Raw genomic sequence first — 17,152 nt, 5'->3', positions numbered from 1 at the left:
ATGGGTTCTTCCCATGTCGCCTCGTCTCCGTAGTGCGAGACCGGGACGTATGACTTCTCTCAGATTGTGTGCCTCTCCGCTCCTGGAAAGTCTCCCTGTGTCCTTGTCTATCCCCAGTACGCCCTTGATCCTGATCTCGAACAGGTTGAGCGTTTCTGCGGGGAGGTGAAGGATATCTTATGGGAGACGGAGGGAACCGTATAGGCGACGGTGGCTGCCGTCCCTGCCTCGGCCTAGAGGGTCCAGAATTTTCCCGAGATGGGTCAGTCGCGTTCAGTGCACTACCAGGAACCTGAGTCCGAGCCTCGGTAGGAGCTCGGTTATTCTCAGTTCCTACAGGCACTTCCACAGGTGGATTAGGCGGGACCCGAGCTCGAGTACTCCTCTGGGGCCTAGGAGGAGCAGATGGCTCTGCTGGTGCCGGAGGTTGAGTTGGCCTCCTTGTGGCAGCATCTTTTCGCGGACGTCCACGGGGCCTCCGGGGAGGAACATGCACGTCCCTTGGAGGAGGGACTTGGTTTTCGCGCGGAGGCGGGGGCTGAGCCACCTGCGCCTCTGCAGCCATCCTAGTCAACTCCTCATTCCGTTTGTTGGCTTCTACCAACAGCTGTTTCAATTGCCGGTTTTCCAGTTCTACAATAGGAACGTAACGCTCAGGATTGTAGTACATATTCTTATCCCTCGGTGGAGGCGGTGGTCCTCGGGAATCGGAGGACCCACTTCTCTCCTCAGCATCAGGGTTTTCCATTGGTTGTTTTCCAGGACGCCTTGGGTAGCTTTCATCAGGGGTGTTCTGATTGTTTGTAGCCATGAATCTCTCAGGGATGAATGCTTAAGGCTCTCAATGAAAGCACCAAACTGTTGACGCCGTTTCTCGTCAAATTATAAAAGAAGAGCACGTAAACAATGACTGACAATGGCTAAACGAAATAAAACAAATCAAACATGCGATTTTTACGTGGTCCAGCAGTTAAATCTGCCTAGTCCACGAGTCTCTGTTATTAATCTTAAGATTATCTCTGAAAATTCCTTAGCGTGAATTCTTCAGAGTTTTCTCCCAAGGATCAGAATTTCGGTCCTCTACAATGGTGCATGGCTTCTCTATTTATAGAGAAGGATGCAGAATACTATCCCACATATTTTGGGTAGTTACTCTTTTGTGAATAAAATAAATGGCTTTAAATGCCTATAATCAGATATAAAAGGAAACGTCCCTGAAGACCAGGAAACGCATAACTGACCAAATAATATCCCACGATTCTTGGGGATTTACATTAATAAATGAGGATTACATATCATATTTATAATACTTGTAGATATTCAAGGTGATTATTGCGTATCTCTAAGGCTTTAGCATCCCAGGTCTCACGTCATTGTTCGAGCTAATGGAATCTCCCGAGATCACGTCTCTTTCGAGATCATACATACATCTAGCTCGAGACCCCTGATCCGAAGTCGTCCCCGAAGATGAGTGTGTTCTCGGAGCTACCTTTCGAGATCATATATTCGAGGTCATATATCGTACTTTGCAGGCTCAATATACAATCCTGGAGCATACTTCAATCCTTACGAGACCATTTGTTGTGAATCCAACTTTCGAGGTCATATTTACCATGACTCGAAATCTGGGTATAACAATCATATTATTAATTTAAATGTTTACTTATTATTTAATTAATTAGTTAATTATTATCTAATTTTTCCTTTATTTAAATAAATTATTATTATCTAATGTTTACTAATTATTTAATTAATTATTTAATTTATACTTAATTAATTAATTAATTATCTATTATCTAATTTTTCCTAACTAAAAAATTAATTATTTAATTAATACTTAATTATTTATTTATTTAATACTTAATTATTTATTTATTTAATATTCATTTAATTATTTATTTATCATATTATTAATTTAAATCTTTCCTAATTATTTAATTAATTATTAATTAATAATAAATTAATTAATTAATTACTGAATTAATTAATTAATTAATTATTTAACATATTTAATTATAACTATCTTAAAAACTTAATAATTAATATGTAATTAATTGAAATTATTTTTATTTAATTAATCCTATAACTACTCTTTTATATAATTACTTAATAATTGTTTATATATATTATTTAATAATTACTTTTTAATAAATAAATTTTTAATTATTTAATTTTTATTATTCTCATATCAATTACTATCTAAGTTATTAAAATAACTTTTTTCTATAATTTAATATTTATTAATATTTTATTTCTCTACCATTAAACTATTTTTTTAATAATTAATAACAAATTTATTAAAATCTAAACTTCACAATATTAAAATAATTTTAATTAAACTATAACAAAAATGCATTATAACATTCTAACAATATAATAACAATTTAACAATAATAAAAAATTATCCATTAATAATATCTAACAATATTTTAATATTCTAACAACTTAACAATAAAAAAAAAAACAATATATTATCAATCTATCAAACAAAATATTATTATAAAATAACATATATTACTATATAATCATTTTTTTTTATAGATTTACATTAACAATATTACTAACATATTAACCTAATAACCTAACAATATTATTATAAAATAACATATATTACTAATATAACAATAACATTACTACCATTAACTGCCGGTCACCAGAATCGCTGAACGCCGGAAAAAACTTAGGAAGAGCGGAGTCCACTTAGATGGGCAGAGAGGAATCCGAATGACTAAAAATAAATAAATAAAAGAAAATAGAGTTTTTTTTTATATAAACAATAACATAATGATTTTCTTTATATAAAACTATAACAGAACAATATATAGACGTACCCCCTTCGCTATTGCAGTTACCGGCCACCGGAATAGCTTCTGGAATGTCGGAAAACACCACGGGCAGAGAGCACTCGGCGGATGCAAGAGAGAATCGGAAGGAAAAAAAATGGAGGAGAAGGAAATGGGGGAGGGGAATCGGGTTGCAGAAATATATAAATTATTATTGCCGGCGGAGGTCCGCCGGCAATAATAATTCCACCGGCAATAATATATAACGGTTATATTTAATTATTATTACTGGCGGAGCCCGTCCACCGGTAATAATCCGCTGGTAATAATCGAAATATTAATTGGGCGGCAGTTTTGACGCGGTAATAAATTCTGATTATTACCGGCGGTTTGTCCGCCGGTAATAATAGGTTTCCTGCCGGTAATAATTAAATAATTTTAAAAAATAAAAATAAAAAACGGATTAATGCTGGCGGACTTCGTTTTCCGCCGGTAAAGATGGTATTATTACCGGCGGACTTTCTCCGCCAATAATATTTCCGCCTGTAAAAAACATTTTTGTTGTAGTGAATATTAGAGGCGACACTAGGTCACCCCTTATAATGTCGCCTCTAAAACTGATTTTTCTTGTAGTGAAATACGAACTTCTAAAATTTTCGTCAAATTTTAGTGAAGAACATCGAAAAAGCAAATATAATATAAGTGGTGAGAAGTAATTCTTAATTTAACAATATAGTAATTGGTGTGAATAAGAATACTTACGATTTGGATTTTTGATCCAAATGATTAATCAGATTGAATGAAACATATTATTTCATATTATTAAATGAAATGACCAAGAATAATATATATGGAAAAATGATAACTATCATTATTAGTTATTATATATTAATTAAGGATCAAACCAAGTGTGACACGACGAAGACGACGACGTCGTATTGGTGTACGGACTATCCGGTGAGTTTCTCCTCTTAGCTTAGATAATCTTATTACATATTACGTTTGTTATACTAACAAACACTTAAACTACACCTGTAAAACTCTTCAAATTAATTATATACAGAACTCTTATTAATGATTTTGTTTTAGAATATAATCGTGTACGATTAGACTCCAGACATTTCACACTATATCTATTATATATAAAAAATATGTAGATAACATAAATTTTTGGTTTTAACGGTTTTTTATTTTTTTAATGTTAACTTTAACATAATATTCTTATATCTAACAGAATACTCTTATATTTAACGGTAGTTTGTAAATTTCTCTTAAACTTAAATAAAATAAAATAATTAATTAAAAAATTTAAGATAAGATATTTTTTAGATATTTTACAATGATAATTATTTAAAATAATAAATAATTAAACAAATTAAAATATGATATTTTTGAGATATTTTACAATAATAATTATTTAAAAATAATAAATGATTAAACAAATTAAAATATAATATTTTTTAGATATTCTACAACGATAATTATTTAAATATAATAAAATTATACATTTTATAACTTAAATAAAATTTATTTAAACTTAAACTCACTTATTAGAATAATATCATATTAAATATATAATATAATCTAATGTGAATTAGTAACAAATTGTTTTTTTTTTATAAAAAAGCTAGCTAGAAACTTAAATTTAAAATACACGTATAATATTGAATATTATATTAAACATATAATATATAATCTCTTGTTGTCACTCCCAAATTCAAAAATTAGAACAAACATAAACTTAAACAAAAATAAATAAATTATTTAATTAAAATAAAATATTTATTTTAAAATTTATATGACATTAATATAAATTTAATAAAAATAATTAATAAATTATATATATATAATTAAGCCTAAACGTACATATAACCAACCAGCATTTTGTATCATAATTAATTATAATTCAACTACTATTTTGTTGACGCCGTTTTTCGTCAGCAGTGAAAGAAGAGCACGTAAACAATAACTGATAACGGCCAATTTAAATACGACAATACAAACACACGATTTTTACGTGGTTCAGCAGTTAAATCTGCCTAGTTGGTCGACAATAAAAAATATATGAAGCATCTGGTTATATCCAAATGCTTCATGTTTTTTGATAACTCTGTTATGTCCGAACTATCTAAGCTCGCACATATGGTTATATCCAAATGCTTCATATATTTTTTATTTTTTAAGCTGATGGTATATATACCGATGATGCCCCTTTAATATCCTATGAGGATGACCATAGGTTATTAAATTAAGGGAGATTGCAAAAATAAAAAATAAAAAGAGATAATATACTGAATGAAATAAATCTTTATTTGATGGTAATCAAAAGGCAAACAAACTAATACAAATAGAAACTCATGGTTATAGGCAACACTTTTCCTACACTACTGATAGTAAGGTCTAAGGTGTTCGCCATTCCATGCTCGTGGTACTAGGCTCCCGTCCAATCTTGCAAGTTTGTACACACCAGGTCGAATGACTGACTCTATCTAGTATGGTCCTTACCAATTCGGCCCGAGCACTCCAGCTGCCGGATCTCGAGTTGCCAAGAATACACGTCTCAACACCAGATCTCCCATTCCAAACTTTCGATCTCGAGCCCTCTTGTTGAAATATCTGGTAGTTCGTTGCTGGTAGGCAGCATTTCTCAGCTGAGCCTCTTCTATTTTTTCTTCAATCAAGTCTAAGGTTTCCTCGAGCTAAGTATGGTTTGAACTTTGGTCGTAAATCTGAGTTCGGATCGTTGGGATTTCGACTTCTATGGGCAACATTGCCTCGCAGCCGTATGCTAGAGAGAACGGGGTATGTCCTGTTGAGGTTCGAGTCGTGGTCCTGTATCCCCAAAGGACTTGGGGCAATTCTTCGGGCCACTGTCCCTTTGCTTCCTCCAACTTTTTCTTTAAAGAACTCTTGAGAGTTTTGTTCACAGCTTCAACCTGGCCATTCGCTTGGGGGTGAGCCACTGATGAAAAACTCTTTATTATGCCGTTCTTTTCACAGAAGTTGGTGAACAAGTCGCAATCGAACTGGGTTCCGTTGTCGGATACGATCTTCCTCGGCACTCCGTATCGGCACATGATGCACTTTACAACGAAATCAAGGATCTTCTTTGAGGTTATGGTTGCCAATGGTTCAGCCTCCGTCCATTTTGTGAAGTAATCCACAACGACTACAGCATATTTCACTCTGCCTTTGCCAGTTAGGAGTGAGCCTATGAGGTCGATGCCCCATATCGCGAAAGGCCATGGAGATGTCAACATGGTCAGCTCGGATGGTGGGGCTCGAGGTATCGTGGTGAATCTCTGGCATTTGTCGCATTTCTTCACATACTCGAAAGAATCCATTTTAATGGTTGGCCAGAAATATCCCTGGTGTATGATCTTCTTGGGCAGGCTATGCCCCCCGGTGTGATCTCCGCAGAACCCTTTGTGAATTTCTTCAATGATTTTCTTAGCATCGGGAGGGGTTACGCACCTGAGTAACGGCATGGAATATCCCCTTCGGTATAGCCTTCCGTCCAAAATGGTGTAACGGGGAAGTTGATACATCAACTTTCGAGCCTGGTTCCGATCTTTTGGAAGAATTCCATTTTCGAGATAATCAACTATCGGGGTCATCCAGGTCGGCTCTGTTTCGATCATACACACATTTTCCTCTTCTGGCTTGTTAATGCTAGGTGTTCTATGGGTACAACATTCAGCTCTTCATTTTAGGCGGACGTGGCGAGTCGAGCTAAGGCATCTGCATTCGAGTTCTGCTCGCGGGGAACCTGTTCGATTGTATAGAATTCGAAACTCTCTAACGCGGATTTTGCCTTCTCCAAATAAGCTGCCATTCTCGTGCCGCGAGCCTGGTATTCACCCAAGATTTGATTAACCACTAGCTGGGAGTCACTGTAGCAATGTATGGCTTTAGCTTTGAGCTCCTTATCTATACGAAGTCCCGCGAGTAAAGCCTCGTATTCAGCCTCATTATTCGACGCTTTGAAGCCAAATCTTAGGGCAGAATGAAATCTGCTTCCTGCGGGGGTAACTAAAATGACCCTTGCCCCCGCTCCATTTTCATTTGACGAGTCGTCGACGTAAAGTTTCCACAGCTCGTGGGCCATGGTTATTACCTCGTCGTCGGCTATACCAGTACATTCCACTATAAAGTCCGCCAATGCCTGTGCCTTAATGGTTGTTCTCGGGTGGTAGGTGATCTCGAACTGACCGAGCTCAACCGCCCATTTAAGAAGTCGACCTGAAGCTTCTGGTTTAGATAGGACTTGCCTAAGTGGTTGATCAGTCAGCACATGGATGGGATGTGCCTGAAAGTAGGGGCGGAGCTTACGGGATGAATAAATTAGACTGAGCGCGAGTTTCTCCATCAATGGGTATCTTGACTCTGCCCCCAGTAATCTTTTACTGATGTAGTAAACGGGTCTTTGCACCCTCTCTTCTTCTCGAACGAGCACTGCGCTTATCTCGTGTTCGGTAGTTGAAAGGTACAGGTACAATACTTCTCCCGTTTCAGGTTTTGACAGGATGGGTGGTTCCGCTAGGTGCTTTTTGAGCTCCTGAAATGCCAGCTCGCATTAATATTAAAAAGATTAATATTTATTTAAATAATTAATTTTATGTGATAATTAGTTAAAAAGATAATAGAATCAAATTTGAATTAATTATTAAGTTATTGGATTTTCTCTGATAAGGTAGTTTGAATAAACAATTAAATAATTGTGGGAAAATCACATTATAGGGTGTTGCACAACACACACAGTCCCTGGACTGTGTTTGGTGTGTAGCTATAGAAATAAGGGAAATAAATTTTTACTTTTATTTAATTAATTAATTTATGAAAAATTAAAAAAGATAGTTTTGATATTTTCGTTAATAGGATAATTAATTAATTAAAAACTAAATTGTAATTGGTTACATATTTATTTTTTAAATTTAAATATTTTCTATATAAGTTAAACTTATCATAAAATAACAAATATACTCAATACTCAATTATTCACTCTAAAAAAAGAACGATACTTTCCATCTCTCCCTGAAAATATACAGAACAAATCCCATGCCTATTATACTAATCTCATGTGTTGACTACATTAAGTTGAATCAGAAATATACCATCCTTTATTCTCTAAGTGCCCACACACTTCTTGAGGTGTAGAGAACGTTGTGGAAGATCTTGGTGTGAGTACCTCGGAGCAGCTTGGATAGGAAGATCATTTATTTTACGAAAAGATAGCAATGACACTTAATAGGCATCAAGAGGCATGTTCTTTATTCTTTTCTTGTTTATGATTAATGTATGTATATTAATGGATTTGCATATTCAAAAGTAATTTAAATATGTTACAAATTTTTTGTTGTACACTGGACCAACCCATCACACAATTCTACTGCGTATTAGGAAACTTGTTCCTAACAATTATATGACTATATTATATGCAAGTTTATGAGTGTTAAATATGCATGTGGACCCTTTACTGTTCATAAGGGTATGTCTGTAATTTTAGTCCGTTAAGGGCATAAATGTGATTATATGTGATAAATGGTTGAGACCACATTATTATGTTGATATATTTGCAGGATATGGCTCGAGACGGTCGTAGTGAGCGGTTAAACAAAATAGTCACGACGGGGTTTAATACCCAACTCGATGGGAGCCTAGGGGTATTTTTGGGAATTTAGAGAATATTTTGAGATTTATTAGATATTGAATAAGTATTTGATAATTATTTGGACACGACGAGATTACTTGGTAAATGTTAGGAACACTTGAGGAATTAGCATGAACTTAGGGAAAAGATAATTTTACCCTTAGAGCAAATTAAAGGGCTAAGTAATTCAAGGGGGGAAATTTAGCCATTGTTTTGATTAAGGATGAGATTATCTAAGGCTCTAAAAGCAATCAAAACCCACTAGACACAAGAGGAAGCACCAAACACTCTCTCTCCCTTTCCTCCTACACGATTCTCCCTCTCTCTCTTATGCTTGGAGAATCCTTGATGAACTGAAGAAAAAACAGAAGGAATTTGAAACTTGAGCTGGGAACCTTGGAAGGAATTAAGTTGGGTTTAATCAGAAGTGTGTTGGAGAGTTAAGCCATAATTGAGGTAAGGTTCTAGACCTTTGGTTGTAGAATTTTATCTTGTTCTTCTGCTAGGAACTTAGATTATTATGTTGGAATTGGACTGAGTTGTGGGTGTTAAATTTCTACTGATTTGTGATGATAGCTTCAGTAAAATTCTTGATGTTTTATGTTTAATATATGGGATTAAGAGTCCTAGACTGATAAATGAGTTTGCTTGTTGTTAGGATGCTTATGTATGTTGAATTTTGAGGTTTTAGTTGGGAAGAATGCTCAGAAAACCCATAAAATTCTGGGTTCGTGGGAGCACTCCGCGACCCAGCTCATGGGCGCCACGGCCCGCATACCCAGATTTCCATCAGAGGGCTCTCTGTTTTGAGGGCGCGCCGCGGCCCTAAGGGGGCAAGTTGCGGTTCGCCTCCCCCAGATGCATAAGGTCGTGCCTCTGACTTGGGGCGCACCGCGACCCTTAGGGCCAGGTCGCGACCGGCCTAGGGAACTTTGGCCTAGGTTAGTCTTTAGGTTTGGGAAAGCTCGGGGGTTGGAATCTAAGCACTCGAGATAATTTTTACAACCCAGTTTAGTAGAATTCGATGTCCCGGAGGGTAGTTATTATTTCCTACACATTTATTTGGGATTTGAATTGATGGTTACCCATTGATACCGTGACTAGGTTTATTGCTAAGGCTTAGGGCTGAGGATTGTGCTCAGGACTGCTCTTAATTCAACGCTTGGGAATTCGAGGTAAGAAAAATGCACCCTTGTGGTTGTAAATGGGACTGAGGTTCCCAACATTTGAATACGTGTACTATGTGATTGCACAATTGTTATGATATAAGAGAATGAACGGCCTAAGGGTGTCGGGGCTGATGATATGCGTACTGAATGCTGCTCGGCCTAAGCAAGTCGGGGTCAGTTAGATAAACAGAGGGCTTGGTCTAAGCGTACCAACCCTGAACACTTGCGTAACTGGCTAAGATATGAACTTGAAATTATGTGTTTACCATTGGTTATTTTATTTCTCATACTCTGTTATATAATTTAAACTGTTTGAATTCCATTGATGTTATGTGTGTTTCTGTTTATGGTTTTCTTGTTGTGCCTTGGCTCACGGGTGCTACATGGTGCAGGTAAAGTCAAGGGGAAGCTGGACCAACCATGAGGTTGAGAGCTCTGGGGGCGAAGGGTACATAGTCAGCTGCTCGTCTATCACAGCCAAGGGAAAGTACAGGGACAGAGCCCTAAAACTTGTATTTTTCCATTAGAATGACTTTTTGTTGTATCATCTTTTGGAGATGGTAAATTATCACTTATACCCTGTTTTTGGGATCCCATGTATTAAACATCCGTTTTAATGAAAATTAACGGTTTATAATCAAAATATTTTAACCTTAGCCTGATGATTGACCTTAGGATCACATTTTTGTTCAAATGACTTGATTAGCAAGTCATGCACTATTTCAAATACGCAGTGTAACAGTCTTGGGTATCCAAGGCGTGACAAACTCTGTGCAATATATACGCTGCCTGAACCATGTAAAACCTTTGTGTTCTTTTACATTAGTTTCTTTAAACTCTCAGATTAGTTTGATAGCAAAAAAGACAGTCAACATACTTATATTTATCTTGAGGATATATACCAACATGTTGTAATGAGTTGTACATAAATTAGAAACAAGCTACAATTGGCTAGCTAAGGCTTATAATTATTTTATAGGTAGATTCGTTAATCACTTTAATTTCTTAATGTAAGTGCAACTCCCTACTACCCAGGGACCATTACAGTGTGTGTTTTAAATAGTGCTAAACTCGCTAAATGAGTCATTTGTCCATAATGAGATTAATGGTTTAGGGTAAAAATTTTTGGTCAAAGATACAAACGTTTCACTAAAACGTTTACTATATACATGGGATCTCAAAATACACTTAAAATGTTAATTACAATAAAAGAGTTACAACCCACCGACCTAAGCGGCAAAATAGGGATTGACCCTAGTTCCTCTTTAAACCCTCGGTCGTGGTGGTCGAGCAACCGTATATGTATAAATCATCACCTAAGCTCTCTAACTCAAGGATGGTTCATCTCTCTTTCCCTTTACATGCACCACATAGCACTCGTGAACCAAGGCTTAGCAAGAAAATTTAAACATGCTCATAAGCAGTTAATGACATGTTACCAAATCATAATAAGCATGCCTAGCAATAATAACCCTACTCATGCAAGCATACAGGTACAAATAAATGATTATGGAATCATTCTGGGGCTTTCAACCCTAATCAGCTTTGGATCAACTTGAGTTCCTTTGCCCCGCCCTCTGAATAACCAGCTTTGGAGCTGATCTAGCATACTCGACACTAAGTTTTCTCTGACCAATAGATCAGTCAAGCGTATAATGCACTCCTGGTTAGGCTAAATCATATGGACCAGCGCTTAGTGCGCTATTGCCCTGCTTGACTAATAAGTCAATGTCTTACGACCAGCATTCAGTGTGTTAATGTTGTCCTTGACTAATAAGTCAATGCCTTACGACCAGTACTCACTATGCTATTGCCGTCCTTAACTAATAAGTTAATGCTTTACGAACAACACTTACCATGCTAACGCCATCCTTGACTAATAAGTCAATGCTAGGATATGGGACTAATAAGTCACCCTGGGTCCTTTAGCCCTATCCTTTGTAAAAGCGTACCTAGCGCTGACTAGTACTCCACGTGATAAGGACGTTCTTGACTAATAAGTCCATGCTAGGATATGGGACAAATAAGTCACCCTGGATCCCTTAGTCCTATCCTCTGTTTAAGTGTATAATGTGTTGACCAGCACTCAACGGGCTAAGGTCGTTCTTGACTAATAAGTCAATGCTAGGATATGGGACTAATAAGTCACCCCAGATCCCTTGTTCCTATCCTCTGTTTAAGCGAACCTGGTGCTTTTGGTTAGCCTAATCAAAACGACCAGCGTTATTGCCGCCGTTGACTGATGATTCAATGCTTTATGACCAACGTTATTGTCGTCCTTGACTGATAAGTCAAGCCTTACTCCATAAGATAATGCAAACATGCATATATCATATGTCAAATATCCAGTTATAAAGCATTCAACATGCTTAATCAACATTCACAAGCATAATCATAATCATGCACATACTCAGGCGTCCATGCCCTATTCATGTTCCTGTTCAACAATTTGGAATCACAAGCATAATAATAATCATTCACATTTACAGAGACTCAAGCTCTGATCAAAACTATATTCAACATTCAGGCCACGCTATTATCACATGTATCACATACTGGGTGCAGTTTTCTTACCTTTGGTCCAAACACATGTTACCAATAAACGACCCCTCGAGCATGATCCCAGTTCCGAGCCCCTAACAATAACCTAGTCACAACCATAATATAGAATCTCGTCAATAACGAGTAAACATAGGCTTCCAGACCAATTCCTAGCCTCCAGAACATTGAATCCTTCCAAACCGGGTAGTATGATAGATCCCGAGCCCTTAGGTTTAAGTTCTCATGACTAAAAACTCATTTTGGCCATTTTTCCCCTTTTGAGTCACGACCCCAAACACTAGAGCCGAAGCCCCGCTCAAGTCAGAGGCCCAGAGCCCTCTATGACTACACTAGTTTGTGGCTCAAATAGCCCAGCAGCCCTGCTTCATCTTCTTCGTCAAGCTTGAGATGCAGTGCCCAAGAACAGGGTCGCGACTCGACCGCAATCCCAGCCATAAAACTTTGTTTTCTTCATTTAAAAACTTCCAAAAACCTATCCAAACTTATCCGGATCCCAAAAACAAAGTTCCCAAACATCTCAATGGCTCAAAACCATCAAAACCCAAGTCCTAAACAATTCAAAAACTCATCAAAACATATAATCCAAATTCAAAACTTAAGAAACTTTAGGAAGTGGAAACTCATAAATTCAAAGCTTAAATTACCTCTGATTATGTCGTTTCTCGCTAAATCCTCTAGCTAACAAGCTTTTAATCTTCCCTAGAATCGTTATGACTCTAACCTTGCTTGAATCCAAGTCCTAAAACTCGAGTTAACTTCGAAAATGCGAACGAGCATTAAAAAGAGAACGGGAGAGAGAGAATGTAACTGAATGTTCTTTTTATGTTTCTGACAGGTTACTTCGAGCTTAAGTAACCTCAAGCAAATCCAAATGCTCAGGATCCCAAAAACGTCCCCGGGGGCCAAATAGTCAAAATCTCATAATTCCCTTTTGATCTCACTAACTCCCAATATATCATCAAATATTTATTCTCATTACCCTATATCCCGGTAATGTACTAAATACCAAAAATATCCATCGACTCCCACCGAGTCAAGTATGGGTCCCGTTGTGATTTTCCCACTAGCTTGCTCCTTAGGATCGTCTCGTGCTGAGTAACTCAAATATATTCACATAATAATGTGATCCTGCACATATATCACATATATGCCAAATATACCCATAACGGGCCAAATTACAAAAAATTGTCATTTTAATCAGAAATTGGGTCACATGCATATTTAATACATCTAAAGATGCATATCAAGTCATATTATAATATAACTCACATAATCATATAATGATACACATATATATATCACATAATTTTTATAATTTACCACCCTGATCCCCTAATCAAGGCTCTAGGCTTTATTAGATAATTTGTGACGTTATTATAGTAAGATGAATTGTATTGAGACAAGTATTTTAATTGTTTTATCATAAATCTGTGTTTATTTTACAAGTCATTTTTATTATGCCCATGTGGATATAGTGAGGTACATGTCTGACTATATTTTCGTTTTTAGTTATATCATTTTAGAAATTAAAAAAAAAAAAAAAGTTGTAAACTTTTTTGAAGCTCCATCCCCCATATATCATCAGCTGATACCAAGAGAGCTTAAACTGATTCTTGAGGAGAGCTCGAGATAAAGTTACATATATCCCATAAATGTAAGTCAAGAATAATTTTGGTTGAAAGATGTAAACATGGTATTCTTTACTTTAGTTTATAAGCAATATTATTTCTTAAAATTTTAAATATTTGTAACATGTGTAAAAGAGTAACAAATCAAAGTACTAGTAATATTTTATTTAAATTTGAATATTAGTAATATGTGTAACAGAACAGAGTAACAAATCAAACTTTTAGTAAGAATGTATAAAGAGTTTCAGTTTATTTAGGCATGTTAACAATAGTTGTGAAAGAAATCATTTTATAATTACATGAATGTATTAATAATATTTGTGTGCAATCTGTCCCAGGTAGGAAAAGAGCTCGAGTGGCCTAGAGAGCATAACCATATGATCTGTTCCATTGATGACCATCACTTCATGCGGTGGATTCCTCTCAATCATCCACCTCTGCAAACTCTCCTTGATCGCATGGTCTTGGTCGCACGCGATAAAAACTCTTCTTACAGAGCCATACTTCTCTTTGGTCAGTTTTAGTTGTTTATTAAACAATTCTTCATTACTAAACATATCATAAGGTCTCAACAATGATAGACCAAGCACCAAATCCTGCCTATTAAACATATGCACAAAATTTTATCCTGCTTAATAATTAATATATATTTATTAACCGATATTATATATATAGTAGATTGTTAATTAACTTAATATTTGCAATTAATTAAATATATGACAAATCAATTGTTTATGTATATCTATGTTATACCTCTGGTGGAGAAAGCTGGTAAAATTTTGATGCCAATAAATTTGGGCCAAAAAGTACAGCAGTAGGAGGATTATTTGGACCATGGCCATATATAAATGTCGAATCCATAGGAGAACCATTTCCCTGTGTATTCTGTTTCTCAAAAGAAAAGCTCACTTAATTAGTATAGTATATATATGATGAATCTATTTCAAATTTTTAGTTTAAAAGAAGTTATTTATTATAAGTTGATTATGCTAAATATTATATCAACTTAAAGTTGATATAACAGTGCTTGTATATCATAAGATTAAAATATATATATCATTTTAATATGTCTGAATAAAATATTTATATATATTGTATCTTATTTTTACACCGTTTTTTCATATCATGGAAAATACTGTTAGATCAAATTAATATGATAACTAAAGTTCAAAATACAAATCATATGACAATGTTTAACATGTTGCAAGAAAATATAAAATAAAAGTCTAATAAACGAATTAATAATTTATTGTTATCATTGTTTGTAAGAAAATTAATTTTGACTACTCTGTAATTAATGTTAATTTTGATCTATCTAACAATGATTCCTTAATTATTAATAAAAAACATATTTACCTCTTGGGATATTTTTTAATAGCTGAGATTAGGACCAGGCATAAACGCTGTGACAAATACTGCAGCTGAAATCTTATGGGGAAAGGTCTCCATAGCAAGAGATATACTGAGTCCACCTAAACTATGGCCCACCAAGACGACCTTCTTCGCTGTGGCCGCCGCCGGCAAAGATGCCATGAAATTCATCAACGGCTTAGCGTAGTCAACCAATGAACCGTTGACTTGGCTATGGATAGGATTGATTCCTGAGGCTGTAAGGTCCATAGTTGTGACATTATGACCCATGGATTGTAAGAGAGTAGCCACCTTGTACCAGCACCAAGCTCCATGGCCAGCCCCATGAACCAACACGAAATGACTATGTTTGGTGGTTGCATTAACGTTTGAGGTTGACAATGTTAGACTTACAATAATTAGAGAAACAACCAGTAGTATAACACCTTTCATGATTAGCAATCTATATGTTAATCTGCTCTGCATTTATCGTTTTCTAGTTCTATAATTTATAGATTTCGTTGGAGTGGAGTTCTAAACCTTCAAGTTCAACTACTACATATATATATATACTAAATTAACAGTGATCAAAGAAAACTTGTCATCTGGCTACGCAAGTAGTCATAAAAATATTTCATCATGCATATAAATATAAATTGCCAAATAGTAAATATATTTAGTCTAGAAATTTTTGGGAACTTCTTTTCATTTTGTAAGAGTAAGAGTAATTAAAAAATAGTTTGATATGATTTCACACATGTCAAATTAAACAGTCGGCCTATAATAATAATATGATACGTCTTCCACTACGTTATTGCTATGTCCATAATTACGACGTTATGCTTTCATTAATTTTAACTCCCTTCACAAATTAAGCTAATAAAAATCAAATAAAATTTTCAATATTTAACAAATAATATATATACCAATAAATTATCTTCTCATTGGCCAAGGTCCACCAATAAATTAGTGGAAATTACATTTTATATGGACTTTTAATTGATGTTTTAAAAAATATGATTTTTTTTTCAACAGAATATTTTTATGGATTTTTATACTTTTTTATCATTTTTATGGTTTTTTTTCCATATTTTTGTTAAAATGTTTGATTATGCCATATATTTATTTCTATTGACTTTTTTTTAAGTCCAAGGGTAGTTTTGTACTTTTATTTTGTTTAATTCTTTAAAATTTTGTAAAGGTAGTTTTATATTTTTATATTATTATGTTTTAACTTTTTTATATTACTTTTACATCTTTCTTCTTTTAACTTTACCATTCATTTCAGTTTTTTTTCCCCATTATTCTTCTTCTCTTCTTCAAACCGGTTGTTTTTGCATGTTTTTTGTGTTTTCGGTGATCAGAGTTATTGAATAGAATTTCGGGTGATTGGAGTTGTGTTTCGGTCATTGGAGTTGTTGAATAGAAGTTGAGGACGACTGGAATTTTCGGAAGTTTTCGGCTAACGGACGTGAAGGGTATGGGTATGCGTTGTTCTCCTCGAACTCTAATAGTTCCTGTTGACAATGCAGGACCTAACATTGAGGTATTTTGGTTTCTTTTTTATCTTTGGTTCTTATTTTGATTTGTATATTTTTTTTTTCTGTGTTTTGGTTTGGTTATTTGTTTATTTTTGTTAATTTGAGTTGTTCTCAAATATTTTATTCTGTTGTATTTGTTAATTTTATTTTATGTTTATGTTTTTTAGAGAGGTAATGTTGGTTCTTCATCAACAAGTGTTGATGGTGGTTTGCGTTCTTCCCCTCGAGGTAAAGATTCATCAAGGATGAAGAGCACATCTGTTGGGACAAAAAAAGATCATGGGAGTAGAGTTAAGGTACCTAGTTACTTTGATTTTGTTTTCCATGTTTATGTGTATGTTTTTTTTTTTTTTTTTTTTAAGTTCATAGTTTATATATGTTTGGTATTGCTTTCCTTTGTGGTCCCTTGTTACTTTATATGGTTTAAGCGTATGATTATGTTTATTATGTTTAGTGTTTTGTAATGTGT

At 35.0% G+C, this 17,152-nt stretch overlaps 1 protein-coding gene across 1 annotated transcript; it reads right to left on the bottom strand.

The window, feature by feature from the left end:
- Positions 1-14,086: 14,086 nt before the first annotated feature.
- LOC133779744 (methyl jasmonate esterase 1-like) lies at positions 14,087-15,628 on the bottom strand. The gene is made up of 3 exons (XM_062219663.1): positions 15,172-15,628; positions 14,546-14,700; positions 14,087-14,388 (listed from the first exon to the last, which is right to left on the bottom strand). The coding sequence occupies exons 1-3, from the start codon at positions 15,626-15,628 to the stop codon at positions 14,101-14,103; spliced, it is 900 nt and encodes a 299-aa protein (XP_062075647.1). The 3' UTR covers positions 14,087-14,100.
- Positions 15,629-17,152: the final 1,524 nt, after the last annotated feature.

This window comes from Humulus lupulus, chromosome 1 (genome assembly GCF_963169125.1).
Source record: "Humulus lupulus chromosome 1, drHumLupu1.1, whole genome shotgun sequence".
NCBI classification, from domain to species: domain Eukaryota; kingdom Viridiplantae; phylum Streptophyta; class Magnoliopsida; order Rosales; family Cannabaceae; genus Humulus; species Humulus lupulus.
Note: the sequence above shows the minus strand (reverse complement) of the source record. Positions and strands in the feature narration are given on the sequence as shown.